At 49.1% G+C, this 15,127-nt stretch overlaps 4 protein-coding genes across 4 annotated transcripts; 3 read left to right on the top strand and 1 right to left on the bottom strand.

Moving 5' to 3' along the window:
• Positions 1-468: 468 nt before the first annotated feature.
• F5147DRAFT_747297 (uncharacterized protein) lies at positions 469-4,399 on the top strand (the record flags this gene model as incomplete). Its single annotated transcript, XM_041439934.1, has 15 exons — positions 469-567; positions 638-826; positions 913-1,038; positions 1,096-1,781; positions 1,844-2,127; positions 2,168-2,265; positions 2,316-2,425; positions 2,458-2,633; positions 2,680-2,881; positions 2,993-3,296; positions 3,360-3,432; positions 3,507-3,704; positions 3,796-3,817; positions 3,839-4,032; positions 4,089-4,399. 15 exons carry the CDS (start codon positions 469-471, stop codon positions 4,397-4,399), a joined length of 3,072 nt encoding a protein of 1,023 aa, XP_041289181.1.
• A 1,129-nt stretch (positions 4,400-5,528) lies between these two features.
• F5147DRAFT_712595 (RTA1 like protein) lies at positions 5,529-7,683 on the top strand. Its single transcript, XM_041438364.1, has 13 exons — positions 5,529-5,619; positions 5,674-5,723; positions 5,778-6,121; positions 6,180-6,235; positions 6,286-6,313; positions 6,360-6,504; positions 6,562-6,674; positions 6,724-6,746; positions 6,804-6,884; positions 6,934-6,973; positions 7,032-7,209; positions 7,268-7,338; positions 7,385-7,683. The coding sequence occupies exons 3-13, from the start codon at positions 5,971-5,973 to the stop codon at positions 7,525-7,527; spliced, it is 1,029 nt and encodes a 342-aa protein (XP_041289180.1). The 5' UTR covers positions 5,529-5,619; positions 5,674-5,723; positions 5,778-5,970; the 3' UTR covers positions 7,528-7,683.
• Positions 7,684-7,874: 191 nt separating this feature from the next.
• On the bottom strand, positions 7,875-11,594 carry F5147DRAFT_814407 (CHAT domain-containing protein; the record flags this gene model as incomplete). The annotated part of the gene is made up of 4 exons (XM_041443519.1): positions 7,875-11,019; positions 11,075-11,172; positions 11,220-11,362; positions 11,515-11,594. The coding sequence occupies 4 exons, from the start codon at positions 11,592-11,594 to the stop codon at positions 8,059-8,061; spliced, it is 3,282 nt and encodes a 1,093-aa protein (XP_041289179.1). The 3' UTR covers positions 7,875-8,058.
• A 1,601-nt stretch (positions 11,595-13,195) lies between these two features.
• Positions 13,196-14,984, top strand: F5147DRAFT_839468 (uncharacterized protein; the record flags this gene model as incomplete). Its single annotated transcript, XM_041444227.1, has 5 exons — positions 13,196-13,303; positions 13,353-13,768; positions 13,816-14,062; positions 14,116-14,859; positions 14,911-14,984. The coding sequence occupies 5 exons, from the start codon at positions 13,196-13,198 to the stop codon at positions 14,962-14,964; spliced, it is 1,569 nt and encodes a 522-aa protein (XP_041289178.1). The 3' UTR covers positions 14,965-14,984.
• Positions 14,985-15,127: the final 143 nt, after the last annotated feature.

The following is a 15,127-nucleotide window of genomic DNA, read 5'->3' as shown; positions in this document are numbered from 1 at the left end:
TTCTATCTATTTTGTACCTTATAAGTACCCCGTCGTCTTTAATCCCGTTCTTGCTGGATGGAGACATCAACCAAGAGATTCGAAGTTTCTCCTTTCTTTCGTTTAAGATCAAATTCGTGCTCATGTGTATCATTCCAAACAGAACGTATCCTTAGCGTTGAATGCTGTCCTTTCTACTTCTGAGCTCGCACAACTGTCAGAAACAGGAAAGGCGTTTGCGATGGAGGGTCATGCTGCTCGTACCACCGCTGAGCAGGACAGTGGTAAAGATGTGAAGGCATCTTCGGGTACCAAGAAAGGTGCTGTGACCGAGACTTACCAGGGTACAGAAAGCAAGATTGGGACCAGCCAGAAGGCTTGGTTGACGAGTGAGTCCTCCTTGCGTGAAGTTGGGCTTCACTAACTTCATACTCTTTATCAGTGAAATCCACAGCAACATTTGTCTCGCCTATGCTTCGAACCTCCCTCATGATTCTTGGTGACGTCGCCAAACTTACACCTATCCCTGGGCTCCATGAAGCTGCGAGGATTTTGCTGGCAGTATGGGAGGCTGTGGATGAAGTCGAGGTAAGTGTTTGATTTCCATCATTCTTTTTCGGGAGCAGAGTTTGAGAGAGAACTTACGTGGTTTCAACAGACTAACCGCCTGCAATGTCTTCGCCTTACCGAACGCTGTGCGATGGCGATTTACTCTGTGCGCGCTGAGATAGCGGATGCTGAGAGGGACATGCAGTCTCAACAAGGTCAAAATGGAGATGTTGGTGTTGTGGGGCTGGCAGAAGAGATGGAAGGTCCTGTCAGGAAGCTGAACGAGTGCATTGAGATGGTAAGTTTTGCTGTGCTTTAATTTCGTCACGGATCGAGCAACCATTTTGTTTGTCCTATGCTTGAGCGCTAATACTCATTCTCTAGGTATACAACTTCCTTCTAAAGCTCAACCGTCGTCCATTCCTCAAGCGGTTTTTGCGTAGCGACGAAATCCAGGAGGAAATTCTAGCATGCGACAAGGCGCTTGGGGATGCCATGCAGATGTTTAGCGTGTGTCATCTTTGCTTCGTTTTCGGTTAAAGTCCATCTAACTTTGACTTGACATAGATTTCAATCCAAATAAGAATTCTCAAAGAATTCAAACGCTTCGCGAGGGATACGCGTCTTGATGTTGTGCACCATGCGCAGGGGCCTACGCCTCCACCTATATATGCATCTCCTCTGTCGCCGACCCTACCCATTTCCTTAGACTGCACCCCAACAGTAGGGACACCAGCACTTCCAGAACCGCATGACATTCTCCCAGCGGCATCTGGGCTGAGCAGGAGTCCTCCAGCACAGAATCCACCATTGTCACCACTTCAATCCGTACAATCCCAAACTTACCACACTGATCCACCCTCCGACGCGCTGATCTCCCCTCTCACTGAGCTTCAGGACCTTCACGTTGTTGAAAACGCCTCTGACAGAGAACAAGACCGTGCACTATTCCGCAGCACACTCCAACGTGCCATTAGTGCTCGAAGGGATGCTGAGGTGTTACAGGTACTAGAAGTGCGTCCTGGAGAGGTGCCTGAGGCACTAAAGGCACTTCGGAGGGCTGAGGAAGCGCTGAGAAGGGAAAGAGAAGCTATTGAAAAGAAAGGAGGAGATGTGATCGACGAAGGCCTGGAGAGAGTGTTCATGGAGACTGGGATCGAGGCTATGACGAGGTTGAGTAGTGTTGCTGTACAGAAGGCTGAGGATCAAGATGTGGATGTTCCCTGGGATTTACCGCCTTGGACTATTACCCGGTACGTCTGGTTTCAGTTCCGTTTGGGCGAAGTAACTGAGCTAATGATATTTTTCTAAACAGCTACGAAGTCGACCGCCTCACCATGATTGGTAGGGGCTCCTTCTCCAAAGTCTACCTTGGTAGCTGGTCCGGGCGGCGTGTCGCCATCAAAGTCCTCCCCCTCCACACTCCTGCACCCCTCTTCAGGAAAGCGGTGGAGATATGGAGGAAACTGAAGCACGAGAACGTGTTGGGAATGTGGGGTGCGAGCAGCGCGCAAGGCGAACGACCGTGGTTCATAGTGAGCGAGTATTGTAGCGGCGGGAGTTTGGTGGGGTGGTTGAGAGAGAGGAAGGGGAGGGTTGGTGAAACAAGCGCTGGGGGCATTGACTCCTCCCAGTGCAGGTGCTAGGGGAGATGTGGATCTTCTCCGGTGCATGCACCACATTTCGAAGGGGATGGTGTACTTGCATGATCAGAATGTATTGCATGAAGACCTCAAGGTCAGTGTTGATCGTTACTTGGTCTTCAAGTCTGAGTTTGGAGTATGTAGGCTTCGAATGTGTTGGTTGATGAGAACGGGCGGTGTGTCATCTCTGACTTTGGGCAGAGCGAGATGAAGTGGGAGGCATCGAGGAAGCCCATTATGAGTGCGTTTACCTCGTCTCCCTTCCATCCTTCTTCGTTTGACTGAGGCTCCATGTAGACGGGACATTACGCTGGCAGGCACCGGAACTAATCAATGGACCCATGAAATTGTCGAGAGCTACGGATGTGTATGCGTTCTCCATCTGCTGCATCGAGATTCTCGGCATGGGGGACCTTCCGTACGGACATCGCGACGACATGCTTGTTGCATTCCTTGTCAATTGTGAGTTCCGACCTATACGATACACACATTAGTAACGCCTTCACAGACCAAAACAAGCGTGCCGAGATTCCCTCGACACCCATCACTTCACTTGTGGAACCTCTCATTCAAGAATGTTGGGTTCGCGACCCCGAGCAACGCCCTACGTTCACACACATTGCTGCGACGCTCAAGCGACTTCGTAAGCATCAAGGAGGGGTGGAGGAATCCCCTATTCCAGTGCAGGCCGAGGTACTTTTGACGGCTTGGTCAGACCCGCCCCACCACTCGCCGAGCATGCATCCTCTAGAACTACCAGAGACGTCTCCGTATACCCTGCAGGAAGGTCAAGTCATGCTGGACGATCACTTAGATGCCAGTGTGGGAGACGAGTTTGGTACTGCGTCTGAGGGTACGGGAAGAATTGATACGGAGTCGGTGTCAACAACATCACGAGAATCGCAGCTAAAACCGTTCTATCCAATCGGACAGCCGCACAGCAATCCATCGTATCATTGGGAACCCACCGTAGATTCTCATACGGGCAATATGGAGATGCCCGAGGGCGGGATTGCTATCTATACGCCGACTCGCAAATTATCTTTGGCAGAGAGCGATTCGATGAGCAGTGCCTCGTCGCATCTCACGTCAAGTCCAGAAGCTGAACACAGCGCGTTGGAGGAGGTTCGTCGTCGTCATCGTTCGCCCCATGTTGCCTTGGACAAACCGTCTCTGCCAATGGATGAGCAACTCGCAGAGAGGAAAAACGAGTTGCGGTTCAGGTCATTAGCACAGTCGAGCCACGAGTTCCATCATTCTCGTATGTCTTTTTCTCTGTGTTATAACCGTTCTTAGGTGTTCTGGCACTGATTGAACATGTGGTTTCGTTGGCAGTTACCTTACCCCTTTGGTCACCTTCTCATGTCGAGCTGGGCGCAGTGGGATATCTCTCTGCACCAAAAGGGGAGTTCATTACGCTCTTTGACGCCATGAAGCCCCACAAAACAGCGGGGAGCAAAGTGACGAATATTCCTTCGCTGGCTGGGTACCTCGAGGGACCTATTCGTATTGGGAAGAAGCCTGATTCAATCCGTACGATGACGCAAAGAGGGCTTGAGCTCATTTCCGGGTTGTTGACCTTCCCGCTGATAGATCGTGATGGGTCATATTCGTGAGTGCACAGCAGGTATATTTTTGACCAGTTTGTTTTAACCACGCACGTTCAGGGAACGCATTTCGAGGCGTCACCCATTCCCCCTTCGAGCGGGTCATAAGGCTGCATTTATCTATGCAGAGTCGACGATGTACCGATTCATAGAAGACCTCGCAGCACCGAAAGACTGGTTCAAGGCTAATGTCAATACCATTATCAAGGAGTATGCTCCCTATCATCCCATTCAAAAAGAAGACGTTATTTTGGGTGAGCATCCATACCCTTCTATTCATAGTCGAGAGTATACCGACTTTCCCCGATAGTTTGCGGTACCTTGTCTGCACCCGAATATGCGCTCTTCGTGAGCCATTCTCATCCAAATGGCCAAGCCCATTTCAACGTCTTTTCGGATCGTCAGAGTGGCCGACCATGGGGCACCTTCACCACAGATACTGAGTACCCTTCCGATGAGGGTGGCCCCTCATACATCGAAGAGATACCCCGAAAGGCCGTGTTCGCGAGCAAAGTGTCGCCAGTGCGGCTAAATGCTGGATCCAATGACAAGGACTGGGACACGTTGGTGTTAGCCAGGCTCCGCTTCCCCACGGATGCAACTGAGCCTACTTCACAGTAATGTCAAAACTTGACTTATACCCTTCATTATTTATTAATTCTGACCGGTTTTCACCGACTAAGTATCACCTAATCCTCATGTTGTATCGCTATATCTTATGGACCGTTATGAGTCTTGTTTTACTACATGATTATTTTCTCTCACCTGGATATTTTAATTTACTGCTTCATGTATGTACGATACCCATCAACTGAACTTCTGGATCGTCCCCTGCTAGTGAATCGGCAGCTTGTGAGTTCGGAGTAATATATTTGAGTCGACGAGGCAAGTTTGGGTGTTTGATTATGCCTGTCACGCCAGACATGCATGGAGACATTCACGAACGTGCAGTCTGCTTGCTGAGAGTCGCGATGCTTAGACCTGAGGTCATTGCCCAATCCTCCGGAGGTGCCTCTTTTCGGACAATGTTCTGTGACAAAATAACCAGTCCGAGCGAAGAATTGAAAGGATACGCAGCCTTCTTATCTTTGGCCATGCCGCGAGCTGCGCATTGTGTAGAGTCCCTGCTGTCCCTGTTCTATTCCTGCAGCTTTCCTCGTGTCTTGCCGATACCTTGGGAAGAATATTGGTTACAATGTAAACACTGACCCGGTTGGACGGCCTACCAGTGTAATCGCGGCCTAGGGTGTTATTCTTGAACGTTTGGTACCATATTTAAGTATCGGTACAACTTGAAGAGACGAATCACTTACAGTACGTAAAACGAGTGACTGTGCTAAGTATGGAAATATCGGAACTATGCTCACTGCTCAGTGCATGTCACCGATTGCAACAGCCTCTGATCAGCGCTCAGCCAGCCAGCAAGTGACACTTGGTTGAACCGGAACATTCACAATTTCACATGCACACCCGAGGTGCACATGGTCACCGTCTGGACTCTGACATTGCAGGTCTCGATATATATAGAACTCTGGCAGCAGTAGCACAGGCTACCACCTAGTACTACCACGGTATGTAAATTTTCTCGCCTATCTTTTGCTCAACTTTTGCCAAGTTGAAGTTCAATTGACGGTATGTGATATGTAGGTCATTGTACAACACCGCAGAAACCGCCGCTTCGAGTCGGACAGCGCTCTTGTAAAAACGGATAGGCGCTGTTGACGTTGTTTCATGACAGCCGGCGGCTGAGTTGGATGTCTTCCTACAAATATAGCCTCGGCTGTGGCATGCAATAATTGCAATTCTCAGGACAAGAGGCCAGGCCTACATGTTGGACTCCTGTGAGCGTGTCATGATTTCAAATCTCACTTACCAAACGCTTCTGTCTTTTTTCGACCAGCACTTTACAATGAAAACACTTTCAAAGTCTTTGATCGTCCTCATAGTATGTCACGTTAGTTTATCATGAGTCTATCTGCTTCATTAACTGTGCTCGTAGTACTACATCGTCATGGTATGTTCGATGGACGAGCCAAGGAACATGTCAGCTCCCGGCAGTCAGGACAGTCTGACTCAGTAACTCCGGTTACGGGCCATTCCAGCTTATCGGCAATTTTAGACCTTGGTCGCAAACATATCATTAGCGAGTCATCCACACCATGATGGGCTAATTTGAGGACGCTGCGGCGTGCATGGTAAGAATTCCAACCCGGTATCTACTTGAAAGAAATGATTGCAGTGCCGTGGCGTGTATAAGGTTCCCATTGTTCAACGCTCAACACCCACCAACTGGAGGCCATTCCTCTGTCACAATGTCCTTTGGCTCTGTGTTTGTTACAACTAGTAAGTACCTCAATATGAAATTTCCCTCGGTGACTTCTACTAATAAGTGCGTCAACAGCACCAATTACTGTTGGCCCGTACCACTACGTCCCTACAGAGTGGATATGTATCCTTGTGAGTTGTGTTGTTTGTGCGGTTTGCATCTATTTCACATTCTTCCCTAGTTCCTGGTGTTGTACAGTATCTCAACTGGTATGAATTTCGACTGGTATGCACGGTCATGGCTTAATATTTTCAGTCCTCCACTTGGGCCAGGCGGTCAAGTATAGACTATGGTGGATGATCCCCACAGCGACCTTCGCGGGTATCTTGGAAATTCTAGGATGGAGTGCCAGATTATGGTCGAGTCGGAACCCCAAGCTTTTGACGCCTTATGAGATCCAGTAAGTGTTCATCCAGAAGGAATCATTCGTATGCACACTTAAACATCTTCGCTGCAGAATCGTCGGCACTATAATAGCACCTACTCCGCTTGTCGCAGCCAACTTTATCATCCTTGGCAGGGTAATTACTCAAATTGGACCCCAGTACAGCCGTCTAACCCCAAGGTTATGTTAGTGTTTCTCTGACACTTCTAGCATCCGATTACTGATCTAGTGCAGATACCATCGTTTTTTGTTGCTTTGTTAGTGTCATACATTCAAGTGGTGTGAATCCTTCACATACCTCCTCTTCCTATTAGGACATTGTTTGCTTGATTGTACAAGCTGTGGGAGGCGCATCCGCTGCGCACGCCGCCAGCACGAAGACAAGCGCTTCGATGGTATGCACATCATCCCATATTTTGTCTGACGTTCACGTCATCGAAACAGGGCGCGAACATTATGCTAGGAGGAATTGCTGCTCAGCTTTGTGCGTGATGAGTGCTCCTGTATGCTTCTCACTAAAATTTACGACCTTCGCTTTCCAGTTGCAATAGTAGTCTATGTCGCTTTAGCGGTTGAGACTCTCTTGCGTTTGCAATATAATCGACCCTTCCGCTACGTTGAACAACGTCACATATTGGAGAAAGGCCCACGTGTTGTAAGTAAGAACTTGCGACTTATGCTTTGTGGCATGGCGTTCTGTACCCTTTGCATATTCATTCGGTTAGTGTTCAGCATATCTTTTTATCAGTAGTTATGATATGCTGAAATTTGTCCCTAGATCGGTGTACCGTACTGTGGAGCTCGCCGATGGATGGGATGGGCCAGTGATTACGACGGAGCGCTACTTTGGTGCGTTGTTACTATCTTCACCAGGAATACGCTGACAATGCTGTAGACTGGCTCGATGGTGGCATGGTGACTCTTGCCATCTACACTCTCAATTTCTTTTACCCGGGTATCTTGGTGAAGAAAGACAATCCTCTGACTCACGCTTCACAGCAATCCATCGACGAAGAATCTAGTTCGACCAAGACCTAAAACATTGAGTGCTCTTGGATTTTACTACAAAGAGACGATGGACCGTGGTATTTATTAGTAGATCAGTTGTCAGGACGTTCTTCTATACTACTTCCACTCAAGTATCTACTTAGCAGCTTGTGCGATTGTCAAACATCTCTGGCATATCTTGGCATGTTATAATAACGCCTGTTTTCTATTTCCTGCCAGCTGCTATACCGGTGACTCCTATCCTTTCACTTAAGATTTCACGGTGCAGAAAGGCTTAACGTTATAAATTTGAAGGATATCCGGTATGACTAGTACTTAGGCTTGACTGGTCTAATTAATTTCCTACCATCTAAGTACTCAAGCTGAGTCAAGCAGAAGACGAGGCTGTAAACGAGTCGAGTACACAAGTACTTTAGTGAACATTCTAGTCGACGAAAATACCACAAAGTATACGAAAATAAGATAGCTGGAGCGCAAGAGTATGATATTAGAATCATTTTCACAACAGATCGCAGATCAACAGTTTGTGAATATGTACCAGGCGATAGGAATACGACAGAACTACACACCAATATGAACAAAAACCATTCTCTGCTCCAGCGGCACTTTCGTCTTCACAGCGTGCGTAGCACGGTTCAGTGCCCAGGCCGCCCTCGTACAGTCCATCACACCACCATCCTTCGAATCTTTGAACATATTCTCATAAAAGACTTTGACGACATGTTGTGCGACGGAGTCGTCAACCTGCCACAGCGTCCCAATGACGCTCTTGAACCCTGAAAACTGAAGACCAGCTGCGAGGTGAATCACTTCGTCGGGGGTCTCCTCATCTCCGACGGCGGTATGACACGCTGATAGGAATGCGAACTCGGCATGTGGAATGTCTCTCTCCATGATATCGAGCAGCGTCAGATCTTGGTCTCTCATGACGAAATGTGAATTGTAAGGCTGCTTTGGGTCCTGCTTGCCATGACAAGCAAGGTGCACCCAGGTGTTCGCTTGCAAAGCTTCGAGCGCACCTGCTCGTGTGGCTGCGTCCCCAGAAATAGTAGTGTATTTGGCCGTCGCAGGAACGAGCTTATGGACAAGCTCAAGCTCGTTGTCCACAGTCAAGAGCGCCTTGCCTTTCCCTGCACCCGGTTGACCCTGTCCGATTGTCATGAAGGACGGAGTGACACGCTTCTTCATCATCTGTCTAGATCTCACTAGAGCCGAAAGTGTGGGCGTGTAAGAGCAAATGTAGAGATCCTCCAGGCATGGCTCCTTAGAGCCATCTGGGTTGGTTCGGAACGGGTGAGCTGCGTGGAGAGGAATAGACGTGAAAGCTGCCGTTGGACAAAGCCAGATTCGAGAGTAGTATTTTAGTTTCAGATCATGCCGGAGGACGTTGACGATGGGTAGCATGATCTCGTCCCATACTGTCCGCAAGAGGACTATTAGATCGTTTCGCGGCAATTTGGGGCCCAGGGCAGATGCTTGTCGTATTGCCCTGGCGAAGCAATCCTTGAGATTGGTCAGATCTGCGAGAGTGACAGACGGCAAGGGAACATGATGGGGGTCTCCTGACGTGGGGACGATGATGGCGCTACACGAGTATTGACTGGCAATGAGGATGATGACCGGGCCCTGGCGGGCTGCCGCTTGCAGGTCTGCATACAGAGGTGGGAGCAGGAAGCGCGAAAACGCCGGAAGATCACGTATCTCAGCTACCGCAGTTTCCCATTGCCTTGTAAGTCTTCTGTACTCCATTGCTGCCCGAGCAGCAGCAGCTCTGTCAGTGATATGTGCAGAACTCTGGGCTGCATTGGAAATGCACTTGCTCAGCTCCAAATAATTGTGCGCCAGTGCCGGATTTACTGACTCGAGGTCTTCAACTGGAGTCCTGAGTCGAGATGCCAGCGACCATTGCTGGCCACGGCCCTGCTCTGCGAGTTCGACTGCGTGTCGTAGATCGCCATTACGGATAGCGCACGATGCTGCATCTACAGGCAGCGATCTGACATCATCGAAGGCAGCAGCAGCTACGCGTCGTGAAATTGTCGATGATCGCGTTGCTAAATGACCGTCAAGAAGGTCGAAGCATGTGCTGTAGGCCTGCAGTAAGGATATATGACTGTGCGTCTCTGCAGCGGTGACCCATCTCCCGGCTGTTCTAATGCGATATGGAAAGCCCTGAGTAGGGTGCCTTGATGCCAGTCTCAAGTTCTCCACTGCAAGAGACAAATCAGCAGGGTCGTGTAGAACCCTGTAACGAGACAAATAGGCCTCCTGCAGCCACATGTAGCTGAAGTACCTGTCCGGGTGCAGTGAAGACAGAGCCGCCAATGAGTCTTGGCAAAGAGCAATGGCCTCCTCAACATCTTCGTTCTCCTGAGTTTCCGTGAAACGAGAGCAGAGTGCCGAGCTCAAATTGGAAAGAGTTAAATGATGCCCTGGATGGTCAAGCCGCCGTAACCGAAGGGAATCGCGATACCAATGAATGGCCTCGTTAAGATCCGCGCTAACTTGCGACTTGTCATATCTGTTTTGGAGCGCGTGGGCAAGGCTGTGAAGGGTGATGGTACGACCTGGATGCCCAGGTGGGCGCAACGTCAGTGCCTCGCGATAGAAGCTGATGGCTCGGGTCATGTCTTCAATGTCTTCACGTTCCTTGAAACGGTCGACGAGGGCGACCCCTAGGTTGCCCAATGAGTAATCACGAAATTCGTGCCCAACAGGGCGCAGGTGCAGCGCTGCTTCGTGCAAGGATATGGCTCCATCAAGGTCGTTATGATTGCCTTGGTGCTTAAAGCGGGATACGAGTGAAAACGCCAAGTTGTTCAGGTAGGTATCGCGGTCAGCATGTCCCTCGGGACACAGAGACACGGCTTCACGACGAAGCTGTATGCTCGCGTCAAGATCATCGATGCCGCCGTGCTGATCAAAACGTGCTTCAACTGCTTGTGCAAGCTCGTGGAGGGTTATGGGACGAAGTCGGTGGCCCAGAGGACAGAGCTCGAGGACGACTCTTCGAAGGTGGATGCCTTCATCGGATCCATCAGGTGGAAGACCATTGCATCCGCAGATCACATAATCAAGACTATTTTTGCCTGCCGCGATGCTACGAAGGTACGTGCCCTCTGGACAGAGAGGCAGTAGCTCATGATATAGTTGGGCGGCTTCCCGGATGTCGCCAGCAGTTCTTGTCTTGTTGTGGCGCCAACTCAGCGCCACGGCGAGATTGAATAGAGATAAGGGACGATCGGGATGGTGCTGCGGACGCAATGCAAGGGCGTTGCGGAAAAGGGAAGTGGGGAAATCAATGTCTTGAACATCATTTTGGAGGTAGCCTTGAAGGTAGGTCCATGCGAGGTTGTTGAGAGCTGTTGCGCGGTCTGGATGGCCGACCGGACACTGGTTCAGAACCCACTGAAAATCCTCCATAGCATCGTCCAGGTGAGAGACATTGTCGCTTTTCATGTATGAGGCAAATTGTGCGTGGCCCGTATCTGCGTCTCGAGCAATCTCGCAGTCTACGAGGGGCTATAGTTGGCGTTCCGTCAGCAAAACTAACAGGACAAAATCCGGGATCGCTTACATCAAATAGCGTGCCGTTTGGATTGTCCCAAGCATATACAATAGCAACCCTCAGTGTAATGGAAGGTTGGACACCGCGCGCGGCTGGGAAGGATAGATCTACGAGATTTTAACATATGTGCGTGAATGAGAAGTGAATCACTCACCAAATGGGTGATCTCCATGATCGAGTAGCTCATCCCACAACATTTGAAGTTCCCCAATGACCTCTCCACCGCCTAGCATTCGACCAAGCTCATAGGACGCCCTGATCTCCACTGACAACGCAGGTGAGGAATGTGATGATGGTCTATATAATCCAAGGATCAGTTCTCGCATCACATCAGAAACTCTCCATGGACCTCACAGAGTTATAGTATTCCCCCACGCTACAGATTCGTCAGATGATAAGACACAGATAGCTGATTTCCAGCGTCTCCGGGAGTCGATATTGATAGACACGTAAATGCCAGCGGGAATGCGCCAGGAGGGGACTTGAAGATTCTTTCCGCTGATGACTGTAGATAGAGGTTGAGGATCATGACACTGATACGAAGGTAATGTGAAGGAACTCGCCTTCAAGTCTGATATATCGGCGTTTTGAGCGACGAGGCATGATGTTGTGATGGAGCAAATTGATGAGGTTGGAAGACGGGCTGGGTGGCGTGGAAGGAATCGGTGAGAAGGGAGGACGGGGGTAAGGATATGGGGACTGCAGATAGAGTTCTGCCCAGTGGGAGATTGAGGCCTAGGGTTCAGGTCACGCTGCATGTGTATTTTCATATTGTCAGTGGATGTTCGGCACGATAGACGCTGGCATGATCCCACAAGCGCTGGGGATGGAGATCACCGGCCACAGAAGAATCTGTGCTAAAGTAGAGAATGGCATGAACAGTCTGTGGCAAAAGTGGTCTGCCAAAGTTGAAAGGGACATGTGAGTCTCAGAGTGATTGCTGCTCCTGGACTTGCATCGTACTACTCAGTTAGCACGCAAAGGCAAAATGTAGAATTGAGTATATTTTGTGAGGTAACGACAAAGGCAAAAAATGTCTATATCGCTGAAAACGGCGCGCAAAGAAAAGTACATACGACTGGTCCAATTGAGCTGACAGTGTAATGGAGGAAGGATGATCTTGCCTGCAGCGACTCGCGGGGAATAAGAAAGAATAAGGCGAGAATGCAACCAATTGTATTCTCGTTCGGCGAGGGATGATTGACGAACGAAGTATTGCGAAAGCTGTGACAGCTACCGGATTCAGTCACCGCCGAGAGATATAAACTGAACCCTGCGGAAAAGGAATATCCATTATAGGTGGCACTGCATGGATAGGTTGGCAGGTCCATAGTGTAGGGAAGCCTTGAAGGTGACAGGACTATACTTTGGCCAAGGATATGATTATTGACATTAGTACGACTTGAGGCTGCAGAATGGCAGAGGTTACAGGAGCGGACCATTGCAGTGAACGTTTGAATGTGGAGCTTCGACGAGAGGGAGGGGTTGTATTTGAGGTAAGGGTAATGTCAATGGAACGAAGTGCAGAGTGACTGTCGAGTCAATAGTGAAAGAAACAGCGTGAAGAGGGAATCACCAGATATGAGGCGTATCTCGTAGGAGATGGACGTGGACTGTAATGATATGAATGAGGTAGGTGGTGCGGACAGCTACTTTACCAAGCGTAAATCGTCGTGCACTACGTCCCCCTTGAGCTGCATCAAGTACGAAGAGATGAATTATGCGGACTCCATATAGAGAACCGTAAGATAGACGTGCAGAGGCACAAGGAATTCGAACTTGGGTGTCGTGGTCCACAACTTGAAAGTGCCAGACATGCGCCCGTTCTCACGGTATTTCTTAGCGCTTGCATAGCAGTGGCATTTTGGCGCATCGTGGGAATTGTCTGGTTGCAGCTATTTGGACAGGACCCTAACGCCACAGGGGCTCCGGATGAAATATTGTCTCCGAGACCTCCGTTACAACGGGTCGGAACAAATGACGTCATTCCGTTCTGCACTCATCCGCAATTATATTGGCATCAACATCGTATAAAACGAAACTTGGCAAGCTGGTTATTACTACTTCAATATTGCACACTCTTGCTACAAGCCTTTATTTTTACTAATCTCACGAGCTCCCAAGTCAACAATGAATCAAGTCCACGACATCACCATAAAATTTATGGATTTCCCTGCCGAATTACTGTTGCATATTCTTGGTCACCTAGACGTCTACGATCTAGTCCGAGCACGCAAAGTACGTCTCTTTCAAAATGCCCAAATCGCTACTAATGCGGAATCTCCAGGTATGCAGTAATATTCGACAACTCATTGACTCTTCCTCGGAGCTTCAATACTTGATCGATGTTCGATACTTCAATGCAATTCCACCCTCGTTGCCTGGCTGCGACTTCGCCATTGCAACACGTCGCCAATTGCTTCAAAAAAGCGAAACTGCGTGGCAGAGAGCCGAATACTCTCAAAGAAATTCCACTACGATGTCTTACTCTCCCGACAACTACCGTTGGTCGTGTGGCATCCTTGGAATCCCAGCGAAATCTCTCGAACAACTCAAGTTCATCCAGCCCTCACTGTCAGATGACGACACCCACACCATCGACTTGCGACAACGCATTTGCAAAATCGACAACACAGCATTCGAGGGTTATAGTTTTTCGCCCACACAGGATCTTGTGGTTATCCTTTCCAGGGCAGCTCGTGGGTGAGTTTCTTGTTGCATATGAAGATGGGCTATATTGACCGCAACAGAGAGAGTCATGCATATGACGTCACTTTCAGATCATTGTCTGAGGACAAACCCCATCCTGATGCTGCATTCCCCCTCGTGAAAGCACTGGACAATCAAATCCATCCACAACTCTTTGACTCCCCCTACACGCAAACTATGATCTTCGGAGACTATTACGGCTTGTTCTGCAAATATGCTTGCAAAGTAGATGGTGAGCTGGTCGATTTTTTGCAAATTTGGAACTGGAAGTCCAAGGAAGCTTCTCAGGTGGGTCAAAGTCTCCTGTTTTGCTATGATTTACGACCGAGTTGGACTTGCAGTGCCTCCAAATCTTTGACGTGGATCGCGGAACGACGAATTTCAGTTTTTTAACGAACGATAGATTCCTCGTCGCCAGCGCGACGGAACTAATGCTGTTCTCCCTCGAGACTATCGATTCGGTCAATGCGATCCGGCTTGTTGCCAAATTCTCCTTCCCTGCATTGAGGGACCCCTTCATCTTTCACTACATCACCTTCAGTCCTATTCCTTTCCACGCCAGCACTCACAATCAACTCATCGCTATCAACATGTGCATGTCGGCGCCTACGACCACCAAATCTCCGTATTTCACCTTCTATATCGAGCGCAACACCCTCTTGGAGCTCGAATCTACCTACATCAGCTGTTATGGAGAAGCAAGCCAGGATTCTCCTAATTTGCCTTGGTCCGCCTGGGGCTCAAAGCACACCCGGTTCTTCGAGAACTCTAACAGCTCCTGCATACACCGCATCTTTGGATTCCGCAGTGCGGATTTGATTGGCGACCTTGTCTCTCGTGATGGGGTGCTACAGTCACGATCATTGCGCATCCGCGACTTTAATCCTCATAGGGTGACGGACTTCAAGGCTGGGAACATCACTACATCGCATCAACGACTTGTCGAAGGCGAATCACCAAATTCGACCCTTTTCCTGGATCCACTAGGGCCTGGTCTCCCATATATCGAGACGATTTCTCAGGAAAAGTTCCTTGCGAATGATATGACCGTGGAAGCAAACAGGATAACGTTGTTATCCCTCAAAGTGAGTCATCATCGGATACTTATTGTGGACATGGCACTTATTCAAACGCAGGGAAACAGTATGTATAATGTTTCACAGAGCATCGAAATACTTGATTTCGAGTAATCATTTACCACACCGAAACTGTTCAAGATACTTCAGCATTTTAATACATCTGATTGATTCATACTCACTGGACTCTGTGAGATGCGCATCGTGTTGCTATCGCATCAACATTATCTCATCATCCTGGTCCTCATAGACTGTTTCATGTCAGTTTGACCTGACA

Source organism: Suillus discolor (assembly GCF_016758755.1).
Source record: "Suillus discolor strain FC423 chromosome Unknown F5147scaffold_58, whole genome shotgun sequence".
NCBI lineage: Eukaryota > Fungi > Basidiomycota > Agaricomycetes > Boletales > Suillaceae > Suillus > Suillus discolor.
Note: the sequence above shows the minus strand (reverse complement) of the source record. Positions and strands in the feature narration are given on the sequence as shown.

Excerpts from the sequence above, each read along its gene's own strand:
- F5147DRAFT_712595 (XM_041438364.1), top strand. The coding sequence starts at position 5,971 with ATGGTAAGAATTCCAACCCGGTATCTACTTGAAAGAAATGATTGCAGT. Across the intron at positions 6,505-6,561 it reads TTGACGCCTTATGAGATCCA|AATCGTCGGCACTATAATAG; the intron begins GTAAGTGTTCAT and ends TCTTCGCTGCAG. Across the intron at positions 6,974-7,031 it reads AGGAATTGCTGCTCAGCTTT|TTGCAATAGTAGTCTATGTC; the intron begins GTGCGTGATGAG and ends TTCGCTTTCCAG.